We start from the raw sequence: 12,855 nt of genomic DNA, 5'->3' as shown, positions 1-12,855 counted from the left end.
CTGTTGACGCTCAGTGACATGGCCCCGCACACAGATGAAGAATAGGTACACACAGCCACTCTTCTGCTCCCACACAGGACAGGGGTTCATAGTCCGATGGCCAGGTAATATGGCTTCCATCAGTGGCTTCATGGGTTCCCACTAGACAAGGGTAAGGGAGAGAGAGCAGGAGTGAGAGACTAATAAGAAGACATGAGGCTCATTAAAATCATTACTTTTCAGAAAAAAGAAATGGTATTGAAATCTATAATACTGTGATGGCCCGAGTATTCAATAAATTCTTATGTTGTCTGCTCTGTCTGAAACACCCTTCCTCAGTTTGTCTATATGCCCAATTCATCACCCAAAACATAACTAAGAAGTCACCTCCTTTATGAAGCCTTCCATGAAACTCCCTCCCCCTTTTACCAACGACATCCAATCAGTGGCTTCCTCTTTATACATAAAGTAGAGTTATAGCACTTACTATAACATAGCACTTACTATATACAATTTTTTGTGACTAGCTCCCTCCCTGAACTATGACTCTTTTGAGGACAGAAACCAAATTATTCTAATTTTGTATCTCCAGTGCACAGCACATGATAGGAGCTAAATAAATATTTTTTAAAAAGACAGTAAGACACCAAAAAAAGAAGGGGAGGGGAGGGGAGAGGAAGGGAGGGAAGTGAAAGGTAGGGAAGAGAAGTGAAGGGAAGGGAAGGGAAAGGAAGGGAAGGGAAGGGAAGGGAAGAAATGCAAAGCGAAGCAGACAGGGAAGTTTTAGGCAAAGAAATGGAAATGTAAGACAAATATTTTTTTCCTTCCTCTACTACTCTGGGGAGGTATTTGTAACAGCATCATTAAAAACTCAAGCATGAAGGCAGACACCTAGTAAACTCTGCCTTCATCATTTATTGTGTGCCCCTGGGCAAGTTACTTAATCTTCCTTTATCTTAGTTTCTTCATCAGTTAAACAAGGATGTAATAACATGCTCAGGGAGGAGTTGTTGCAAGGACAAAATGAGATAATGCCTAATTGGATATAACACAAAGAAAGTCCTAATCTCCTTAATATATTTTAAAAATAATATTGGAAATTGATCAAGAAAATTTCCAGAAACCCAATAGAAATGGGCAAAAAGATCAGACAACTCACAGAAAGAGAAAAGAAAAAAGCAAATAAAAATTAAACTGACATGGTATTTTTCATCTAAGAAACTGACATCATAAACTTTGATAATCCTCTATTGGCAAAAAAAAAAAAGTGAAGAAACAGACACTCTCATATATGAAATGCAAAATGGTTCAACACTATGTAGGACATATCAAAATTACACATGCATTTATCCTTTCCCAGCATGCCTAATTGTGGCAATTTATCCTAAGATATACCTACCATCAAATTCAGTATATGTAAGATTATTCACTGTGGCATTGCTTGAAATAGCAAAATATTGCAAACGACCCAAATATTCATCAATAGGGGACTGGTTAAATGAACACACAATGAAAGGGGTGAAAAAAGAAAAAGGAAAGCCTCTCTATATTGATATGGAAAGATCTCCATAATATATTGTTAAATGAACAAAGCAAAATACAGAATATTATATGCAGTATGCTACTTTTTACATAGAAAATGTGGAGGAAAGGGACTTCCAATTACAGCAAACTATAGGTAATCTGAACCAATGCTTCCAGTGAGACTAGAATAGATCGATAAAGTATTACAACAAAAACATCTGCCTGAAAGCACCAGAGAGCAAACAAGGCAATGAAGAATCACAGGCCAAGAACTGAGAGAAGTTCATTCAAGAGGTTGGCCTGGTATTTCAAGTCCCTTTTCCCCTCAGGGTATCTCTTTAATTCTCAGAGAGATAACTGAAAGGCTGAGAAGCTGAGCAATTCATCTGATAGACTTATGGGGCTAGAAGGACAAAAAATAGAGGCTCTGATAAACCCTCATGCTTTAAGTTGGAACACTAAAGGCTAAATCCCAGGAATAAGGGTGAAACGGAGGTAGACCAGCTCTCACAACCACTCCAGAAAACTGGCTGGCATTATCTACTGAGGTGGAACATACCCTATGACCCAGTAATTCCATTTCTAGATATAAAACTAACAAAAATACATGCACATAGTACTGAAAAACACATACAAGAATATTCAGAGCAGCATTATCAATATACATAATATCTAACCCAAATAAGCAACAACAGTAAAATGGATTATCTGTACATTCATACAATGGAATACTACATAACAATGAAAATGAACAAATCACAGCTGTAACAACAATTTGGATAAACCTCAAAAATATAATATTGAACAAAGAAGCCAACCATGAAGCATAGTAATTACCTTTGGGAAGGACAAAGGTGGCATAACAGAAGCTTCTGCGGTACTGGCAATACTACTCCATTTCTTGAGCAGAGTGGTAAGTCCACAAGTGTTAGCTCTCACAATTCATAGAGCTGACATTTATGTTTTGTACATTTGACATGTATGTTATGCCTTACATTTTCTATATGTTATCATTGTATATTAAAAAGTTTTAAAAGGGAATAATAAGAATATATACTTGTATTTGTTTCTGTATGAAGAAGCACTAGAATATAAAAGAAACAATAGTGACTACCTATAGAAGGCAGAGGACTGGGAACGACACATACACTTTTTTATATTGTTTATATTTATTAGCTTTATGAAAGTATTAACTATCCAAAACAAAAAAAATAAGATTCAAAAATTTTTTTAAATTCTTATATGGATGGGCAAAACATATGAAGTAAAGTTTAGATCACAGAATCTCAGAATCATAAGGACCTAGTGCTAACGCCCATCCTACAGAAGATTCTCCTCTAAGTCTTCTGGTTAAAAGGCCATTCAGTCTCTCCTTGAATTAGTCTAAGGACAGGAAACTCACTATCTCTGGGGCAGCCCATTCTCTACCAGAGGAACTTGTATACTGTAAACACGTCAAATACACTTGCCAAAGTCAATGTAATCTCTGGATAGAAGCCTCCATGAAGCTCTTTCAAATTGCTAACTGACTGAAGACTGCTTCCTGAATCTTCCCAAATGGCACTGTTCCTCTCTGGAAATTATGTATGAGAAGTTCACATCAATGTCTGACTGCATTTTAAACTCTTGGAGGTAGGACCTCGGTTCCCTGTAACTCTCTGGGAATCAAGGCCCAGAAGGTCACCAGTGAGAGGGGGCAGCCAGGCCTGCCTTGAGGAGATGGAAGGCACCCACAAAGCTGACTCCAGAGCCTGACAGATATCATCAAAGAGAGGAGATAAAGTACTGTGGATGTCAGAGAAAGAAAAGTTCATTTCTAGATGTGGAGAATCCAAAGAGAAATCACCTTTGATTATGCTCACCTTCAAATCACCAACTTCAAGAAACATCTTAAATGCCATGGCCCACACAACAGCTTCTCTGATTTCCGAAGGCATTTGAACTCCTTCTAAGGAAACACCCCAATCTGAGTGGACCTGCTGTGTGACACTTGTGGATTTTTTGTGGTAGTTTTGGACAGTTACATTTGCACACAGCTCTGCTTTCTCTCTGCAATTCAGTTGTGCAAGTTCAGTTGTGCAGAGTCTATCAACTTTTGTATTGCCTCACTTCACAACATCTCCCCTGACTTAATGCCTGGTACATAGTAGGTGCTCAATAAATGTTTATTGAAGAAGGAAGATAAAGCAAGATAGAAAAGAGAAGGAAGAGAGGAATGGAAGAGAGATGGAGGAAGAAAGAAGGGACTGAAGGAAGGAAGGGGAGGAAGGGAGAGAGGATTAAAGAGAAGAATGATTATGGAAATGCTCTCAGATGGAAACAATACTCTATAATACCTCTTGTGTCTCCTCTCCTTCCCAAGTAACAACAACGGGGCTGGGGAACAGATTTAATTTCTATTGTCACTCTGGGAATAGAGCCTGTCTCCTCAGCACCCTGTGTGGAAACCAACACTTTATGGATAGAACTGAATAGAGAAGTAATAGCTGCAAACTCATTTGGATGACTAAGATTGCTCAGATCAACAATCTTAACCAGGATCCAGTAAAGTATAAGAAATCCACCAGCACTGCTACTCCTTTTAGGAACAGGAAGAAAAAAATTATTGGGCAGGCTAGTCATTGAAAAGTCAGAAGATCAGCCATCTGTACTTGGCTGAGAGGAAAAAATGATTTGGGCCAGATATGTCAAATATAAAGTTGACATAAAGCTGAAAGAAACAGTAAACTAAAGATGAAAGCTTCAGAATCTAAATGATTTCAACCATCTGGAGCAAGGGGATTTAGACAAGCTGAGGCTTGAGAGATATAAAACAAGTCTTGGGCTTAAAAATCTACATGGAGAGACATGACTGAAACATGGCTGAAGAACAACAAATGGAATGACCAAGAAGCATATGAAAAGATACTCAACATTGTAAATAATTAGGGAAGTGCAAATCAAAACCACAATGAAATATTATCTCATACCCATTAGAATGGCTACTATTAAAAAAAATAATAATAAGGTTGGGGAGAAATTGGAACCCTTGTGTAATGTTAGTGGGAATACAAAACGGTCTAGTCATGTGGAAAGAAAACACTATGGAGGCTCCTCAAAAAATTAAAATTAGAACTACCTTCTAATCCAGCAATTCTACTTCTAGGAATGTATCCGAAGAATTGAAAGCAATATCTCGAAGATATTTTCACACTATGTTCATAGCAGCATAATTCACAATAGCCTAAAGGTGGGAGCAATCCAAGTGTCCATCAACAGATGAACAAACAAAATGGATAAACTGATGACAGATAAACATACAATGGAATATTATTCAACTTAAAAAAGGAACTCCTGCCATATGCTACAATATGGATGAACCTTGAGGACAGTATACTAAATGAAATAAGCCAATCACAAAAAGACAAAAACTGCATGATTCTATTTATATGAGGTACCTAAAGTAATCAAACTCATAGAAACAATTAGAATAGTAGTAACTAGAGGCTGAGGAAGGGGGAAATGAGTAGTTCAATGTATATGGAAGTTGCAATCATGCAAGATGAAAAAGTTCAAAAGATCTGTTGCACAACAATGTGCCTATAATTAACAACACTGCAATGTACACTTACAATGATTGGGACAGAAAATTTTGTTGGATGTTTTTTTATCACAATTTAAAAAGAATGGAAAAACTTGGTGGTTTTAGCTGACCATCTACTTAATATTACTCAACTGTGTTATGCAGCTACCAAAAAAGTAAAAGCTACTTTGCTTTAGATTGCATGAAAAGGATACAAGATGGAAAGGCCACCCCATTACTGGGGTGGCTCTATCCTTGGGGTCCTCAGTTCAATTCTGAATACCATTCTTTGAAAAAAGACACTGACATCCCAGACTACATCCCAAGGACAGTAATCACAGTTTTCAAGGGCCCAGAAATCAAATCAAAACTGTGACCTAAGAAGCCACTAAAAGAACTAAAGTTGTTGAGCCTCAAAAATAGAAGACTCAGAGGGCATGAATACCACCTTCAGGTATATCAAAGAGCAGTCTCCATAGAAGGGACTTTACTATGTATAAACTGACTGCCCCAGAAGGCAGAACAAAACCAATGGGTAATTATAGGAGTATAGATCATCTCATTCCCACAAAAGGTTAGCAGTTGTCAGAGGATTAAGTTCCTTATTTGAGGAGTTGTGTAAGCAGACTCTTTATAGAAAATAACTAATGTTGAGTTCCTACTATATAATTGCTATTAATGACATTTTGCAGGTGATGAAACAGAGAAGAGTCAAGTATCCAAGGTCACACAGCCAATAAATGGTAGATCTTGCCTGACTCCAAAGCCATGCTCTTAACCACTAAGCTCTTAGCAGCTACCAATGGAATACAGATTTCTATACTGGGAAAGAAGATGGTTTGATGATTCTTCTAACTTCAAGATTCTATAATTAAGTAAATCAGAGAATAAAAGTAAATAGAATAAAGACAAGAGAAAATGACCTTAAGGGGACACACTTATGAATGTGTGTGACTACTGGGTAGTAAGGTTATATAACAGGTATGGTCTGATAAAAAAAAGTGCTTAACGGCCCAGCTGTCTATGACAGAAAGCAGGGTAACATGACCACAGGCAATGCCTGTCCTGGAAGAAATAAAAGAGATCCAAGTTGGGCTCCAAGCTGGGCTGGACGGCCGGGCCTCTTTGCAGGTTAGTGATACAAGCAGAGCTTTGGTCCTGAGAAGCAATGAGAAGATTCATGACAAGAGAAAGTAAGAGCAGGGACTGGAAATTCCCTAAAATGAAAAACTTCCCCACAGGGAAATATGAGCAAGTCATCAAAAGTAAAGACAGTGGCTGCAAGACCCACCTTCAAAGACAGGGGTTGCACTGTAACAGCAAAACAAGGCATCCCTACAGTCATGAAGTTTCAATGGTGAGATTTCTGTAGGTAGAAAAGCAGGGCAGGTTAGGGAAATTACAGTAAAGATATATATTAAGATAAATATATATCTTTATTTACAAAAGACTCTCAAATCCATTGTCTCATTTGATCCTCACTTCAGCCAGTTCTGGGAGATAAAGGAAGGCAAGGATAAGAAAAGTGAGATCTGTATGATTTTACTGATGTGTAGAATTTAAGGAACAAAAGGAACAAACTAAATGAAAATAGACTCACGAATACAGAGAACAGTCTAGGGACTACCAGAGGGGAGGGGGATTGGGGGACTGAGTGAAAAAGGTGAAGAGATAAAGTACAAATTAGTAGTTATAAAATAGTCATGGGGATGTAGAGTACAGCGCAGGGAATATAGTCAATATTATTGTAAAGGCTATGTGTAGAGACAGGTGGATGCTAGAGTAATCAAGAAGATCATTTCATAAATTATATACATGTATAACCATTGTATTACATACTTGAAACTAATATAAAATAATTTAAAAAAATAAGACACACACAAAATATTTTTTTCAATGTCATCAGGTCATAATTGTTGCCAGTACCTTGTGGTTTTCCATGCAAATTAAGCCTATCAGAAAACATCAAGCATAACCTTGAGAAGTATTTTTTTGCCTTGATATTTATGAATATCATTTAAAATATTAGCAATTACTACAACTGAGTGCTTACTGTACTTCATACCTAGCAAGCATTGCCAAGTCTAACTTTTACAGCACCATCTCTAGAAGGTGGGCTTTTTAGCTTCATTTATGCATAAGGGAACAGACTACAGCAAACTAACAACTTGGGCAAAGCAACAACTCTGGGAAGAGGCAGAAACCAAGTCTGCAGTGATACGTGCTCCATCCCTCCCCAGTGTTATTCCAATTCACTTTCCCCCCATGTGGAGAGAGTTTTAAGATTTCTATATTGGTAGCCATTAAAATTTTTTTTGAGGGGAAAAAAAAAAACCCAGATCTGAAATAACCCTGGTAGCTCACAGGCCCAAAGGCAGCAACTATTTTACCCACTAAAAATGTAGTAAAAATATGCTACTGAGGCACAAGGGCTCCAACTCCAGTTCTGCCACTTATTAGATGTGTGCCCAAGGCAAATCACTTCATTCTCAGCCCATTTCCTCCTGTAAGATGAGGATACTATGTATCTCACAAAAAAGCATGAGTTAGGAAGAGGAGTAGAATGGTTGTTGTCATCCTACACCCGCAACCCACCATCTGCTAGTTGTGGCCCTGAACAAGCTACCTACTCTTGAAGCACCAGGATCTCGCATCAGCAACCCTGGACTAACAATGCTTACTTCCCTGGTTGACTTATGAAGATAAAAGAGAATGTGAATGAAATGTATACCACATGAACCACGGAGGCTCCTGGAATCAGACCAAGTTTGAAGCCTGATTCAATTGCTTTATTATAGCTGTGTGACCTTGAGCAAGTGGATAGCTCTTCTTAGCCTGTTTCCTCATCTGTAAAATGTGACCGACAACAGTTCCTATGTCACAGAGCAGCTGTGAGGGTCAATGAGACCCTGGCATACATGTGGTACTCAGTAAGTGAGAGCCATTGTTTTTATTTTTTCCTTCTCAGCTCCCACACAGGGATTTGCCTGCACTCATGGGAAAAGGCACAGACTCTGAGTGCTCTGAGCAAATGTGGAAAGAAACCAAGGCCAAGGTCTAGATCTGGGACTAGGAGTCACCTGTACCAAGTGCCCAGTCCTCAATCCTCGCCTCAGCACCAGGTAGAGGGCATCCTCATCCCTGCACGTGGAGCGCTTCTCTGCAAAGGCCAGGAGGGTGTGGGTGGGAGGCACGTAGAGCAGGGCTGGGATCCGGTAGGTGATCCCTCTCTTGTCTTCCTGCTGGAACAGAGGGCAGTTGAAGGAGCACGATGTCACTTCTTCCATGACCTCTGCAAGGACAGGAGGCAGCTAAATGTGTGTCCATACCCAAATGCTGGCTTGTATACAAGTTTTGCTCTATTATTCCATTTCTGGAGATCACCAGGAGGCAGAGATATATTCAAATACACACACACACACACACACACACACACACACACACACACACACACACAAAAGTAACATCATGGCCTCAACAGCACAAAGCAAACGATATGCATTCTCATTTGATGAATCTATCCTCCAGACTCTGTGGGAATCCTATGCAGCCTTTGTTCAAGTATGTCTCTCCAGAGATTCTGCATATGCTTCTGCCAAGCATCCGAGGGTACTACCAGGCTTCTAATGTCAATTTCTTGGCTTGCAGTTTTTAGGCCATTTGGATCATATAAATATAAATCCAAATCCATATGGTGGAATGACTATGGTTAAGAATTCTCTGGAGGTACATTTTCCCTCTACTAGAACCTAGAATAAAAGGCAATCTTTGTCATCTCTGTGTTAATAGTAAGATATTTTTCCCTAGTCCACCCCATCAGAGGGTGTAGATTTTCAAGAGACGTGGCTTCATGCGGGGATCTCAGTTCTGAACAGAATCTAACCCATGCAGGCCTGTAGTTTCATTCACTGTAACAGCAGGTCTATCTATTAAAGCCCAAGCTTCTAGATAAGACCAGCAAACATCCAGGGTAGCTGACGTCAGGTTAAGGGGCTAACTACTCTGGTTTCTCAGTTTACTTCTAGTTTTTAGGCCTTGGGGATTTCTTTTAATTTCTTGCAAATTTAGTTATAAAAGACTTTGTTAGATTTTATCCACCATTTTACAGGTTAGAGAGCCTGCCATAAGACTGAAAATGGAAGTCTCTATGTACATTTCTCAAAGAAAATCAGGTGTTCTATTTCTCAGAGGCCCAAAAAGGGAATCAAGCTAGACAGATAGAACCAGGCTTAGAATTCTTTTTTTTTCCTTCTCACTACCTGTCATACAAACCCTATCCTACATTTCATTTGTAAAAATTATCAAGCTGTAAGAATGAGGCCCATAAGGCCATATTCATTTTTTAATCAATATTTCTGAGTACCTAACTCCAAGTCAAGCCATAAGGTAGATGCTGAGAAGACAGGAATTAGAGGTCCCTGCTCTCAAGAAACCCACATCCAATTCAGAGAAACACACATACACGCGAACAATACAACATCGTATAATAAATGCTATTTTAGAGGTAAACACAAGAGCATATAGAAAAACAGAAAAGGGCAGCTGTCCACATCAAGGCAGCAGAGAATTTTTGGAAGGGTAATAACGGAGCCAAGTGAGCTCTTGTTTCATATTATTATAACTGTGCCTGTAACATTCTTCTTTCAGATACCACAGACCTCAACTCCTTCACCTCCATCACCTCTGCTCAAACATCATCCAATTAGCAAGGCCTTCCCTGACAACTCCCCTGCACTCCTTATCCCCTTTTTCTGCTCTATTCTCCATGCCACTTATCATCTATACATTATATTTAAAACATACTACAGAATAGACACTCCATAAAGAGCAGAGATATGTCTGTTTTATTCACTGCTATATCTCTACACTTAATACCATGCCTGATAATTGATAGGCACTCAACTAATGTTTGTTGAATGACTGAATGAATGGGGTAAGCCAACTACGGGGTGAAAAGGAGAAAGGCAGAGAGAATGAATGCCAAAAGCCTATAGGTGACAGAAAACATAGTGATCTGTGGGAACTCTCAGTAATCCAGTATGACTATCATGGAGTCAAAAGCTGTGAGCAGAGAAGGGTCAGCAGAGTCCAGATCCTGGGAGGCTTTAATATCTATTAAGGTGTTTATCCCAAAGACAGGGAGCCACTCAAGAGTATTTGGTAGAGGAATGGCATGATCAAGTATGCATTTTAAACCTATCTCTCACGTAGCCTTGTGGGCAATGAACTGAAGGGGAAAGTTAGACTGCTTTTGGCTATAGCCTCCTAGAGTCATTCAAGACAAAATTTCATCAACAGTATGTGAATGATTCATTTAGTCACTAATTCTAACTTAGAGAAGAACCATGGCTCACTATCATGAGTGGTATGGGGAGATGGTTTCCTGAGTTTAGAAGAAAAGGCTCCCCTCACTCCAACTCTGGGCTCTCAACAGCAGAAAGGCAAGGGTAAACTGTTTTTTTAAGTTAAATTTATTGAGATGACATTGGTCAATATAAGTTTCAAGTGTACAACTCTATAATACATCATCTGTACACTGCATTGTGTGCTCATCTCCCAAAGCCTAGACTCCTTCCAGGTGAATTGTCTTTATCACACAATACTACAGCATCTCTCTGACCAGTTCAGGCTCTCCTGCCAGGGAAGGTCAGGCTTTCTTTTAAGTAAAGATCTGTCCCTGAGCCAAACTGGTATAATGGTTAAGAACACAGGAATTGACCCAGGCCAGGAGTAAATGAACTTGGGCATGTTCTTCAACTTCCCTATGCTTCAGGATCCTCATAAAATTCAGTAGAGTGAGAATGAAGTTAAAAGTTTAAATGGCTGTTAACAGGGCCCATAACATAGTATGAGCTCAATATATGACAGTAAATGTTTAAACTGTTAATCACTTCATATTCCAGTTTTATTCCTTGAAATCTGTGGAGGATGATGATGAGGACAACCACAATTACAACTCCCCTTCTTAAGAGCATTTAAATCTCTCTACACCTCTGGGAGATAGATTTTAAACTCTTATAAGCTAACACTTTAACTATGAGTTAATACCAATACTATTATCAGCCAATGTATGATTAGGCAACACGAAAATAACAATTCTATGGATGATAAAAAAGAATGGAGCACACGATGGGCAGGGAGTGGGGAGGACAGACTAGGAAAAAGGAATGGGAGAGGAAGTGGGGAGAGTACCAAAGGAGAACAACTTGTCATATGGGATTGGATTGATGTCCCAACTCTATTTCTTTATTGTGACTTTGTGCTAGTCAATCTCTCTAGGTCTCAAATTCCTTACTTGTAAAATGTGAATAGTAATACCTACTTAAGATAATCAATATGAAGAACCACTCAAAAGTGCTTTATAAACTTTAAAATACCATAAGTAAGTCTTTATTATAAATTTTGATGTCTTCACAATTTCACTTACGGCTTTGCTATCACTATAACAATTAGTCACTATTATTAGTTTTTATAATGATTATGCTGATCATGTTGATGACCATGGTAACACAGATGGTTCTGGCACTGACACCCAAACTATTTCACAGAAACTATGCTGGGAGCTAGGGACAGAGATATAGTTCTGCTTTAGAGCTGTTCATGTTAGCAGAGAACTCATGTTATTATTTGCTGCTCCACATAATCACCTGTCAATCAAGCCCTCCCCACTTCCTTACTGGAGAGGGCAAAGTATAACATGAATTTGAAGTGTTACTTGGCTTTAACACTTATTAGCAAATCACTTTACCTCTGAGCCTGTTTCTTCACTTGTAATGGGGATACAACTATCTATTTCTCTGGCTCTAAAAACAACGTAATTCCACGGGCTCCATTTAAGCCCACGCAGCATGCAGCCACCAGTGAACCCAAGGAGACCTCCCTATCTCATTTATTCACTCCTAACAATTAATATTTAAGAAGAATCCATCATATGTCAGACTTTTGGAGATCCTGTAGTCCAAAACCTCTCGTGGTTCATGTGAGGAAACTCAGGCCCACGGAGAGGAAAAAACATACATACGGCCACTCAACGAGTCAGTAGCAAAACCTGAACCAAGACCAAGGTCTCCTAAATTCCAGCTCAGGGCTCTCTGGAGACCACACGCTCCTTTATAGTTATAGAGTTTTCCTAGTCTCAGTTTTCTTTCATCTCTAAAATGCGAAATCAAAGGTTTAAGTTTGGCTTCAGTTAAAGTAAAACAAAAATAGCACTAGCCAAGAATATTGTCTTCCTATATCTGAGAGGCTAACCGGCTGGGATGGCTCTGACTCAATACTCCCCCAAGACTGGACTTTCTAAGCCCGGACAGAGGGTGCTGCCGAATCTGTCTCCAAAGTCACAGCGCCCCACTTTTCGGGGGCTCTCCAGTCTCCCAAACTCGCTCACCTGCGCAGGACCCCGGCTTCTCTTCTCTCTCCCCGCAGAGCTGAGCGCAGGGGCAGGCCCTCGGGTAGCGGACACCAAAGCCCAGGAGAATGAACAAGGCTGGGGAAACGGAAGCAGGAAAAAGAGAGCGAGAGAATGCGGACACCGGCACAAACCACAAAAAGTGAACAAAGGGAGAGCAAAACACCGAGAAGCCGGAAGGTGGACGACCAGACACCGGGAGCAGCGTGAGCAGAAGCAAAGGTCAGTATGCGCGGAGGCCACAGCCCGCGGGCGGTTGGGACCGGCGGTTGGTTCAGGCACGGAGCCGGCCCCTCCCCTTCGGACTGGTGTAATCGAGGCCCCGCCCCCTCGCTGCCCAGCCTCCGACGTCCCTTTTTGCTCCAGTCCCTGCCCAGTCCCA

The 12,855-nt window shown here is 40.0% G+C and overlaps 1 protein-coding gene across 1 annotated transcript in view; it reads right to left on the bottom strand.

Annotated features, from left to right (window-relative positions):
- NEU3 (neuraminidase 3) overlaps window positions 1–12,855 on the bottom strand; it is a 15,509-nt gene extending 2,654 nt beyond the window's left edge. The window contains exons 1-3 of the mRNA XM_025042708.1: window positions 12,453–12,855; window positions 8,146–8,357; window positions 1–141 (exon numbers count right to left, since the gene is read on the bottom strand). The exon at window positions 1–141 is cut by the window's left edge and continues 2,654 nt beyond it. Of these exons, the coding sequence (XP_024898476.1) occupies window positions 1–141; window positions 8,146–8,352 (348 nt within the window). The 5' untranslated portion in view covers window positions 8,353–8,357; window positions 12,453–12,855. The remainder of the gene's footprint in view (window positions 142–8,145; window positions 8,358–12,452) is intronic.

Source organism: Pteropus alecto, unplaced genomic scaffold, assembly GCF_000325575.1.
Source record: "Pteropus alecto unplaced genomic scaffold, ASM32557v1 scaffold7, whole genome shotgun sequence".
Classification (NCBI taxonomy): Eukaryota; Metazoa; Chordata; class Mammalia; order Chiroptera; family Pteropodidae; genus Pteropus; species Pteropus alecto.
The sequence above is the reverse complement of the archived record's forward strand: the minus strand, read 5'-3'. Positions and strand labels throughout refer to the sequence as shown.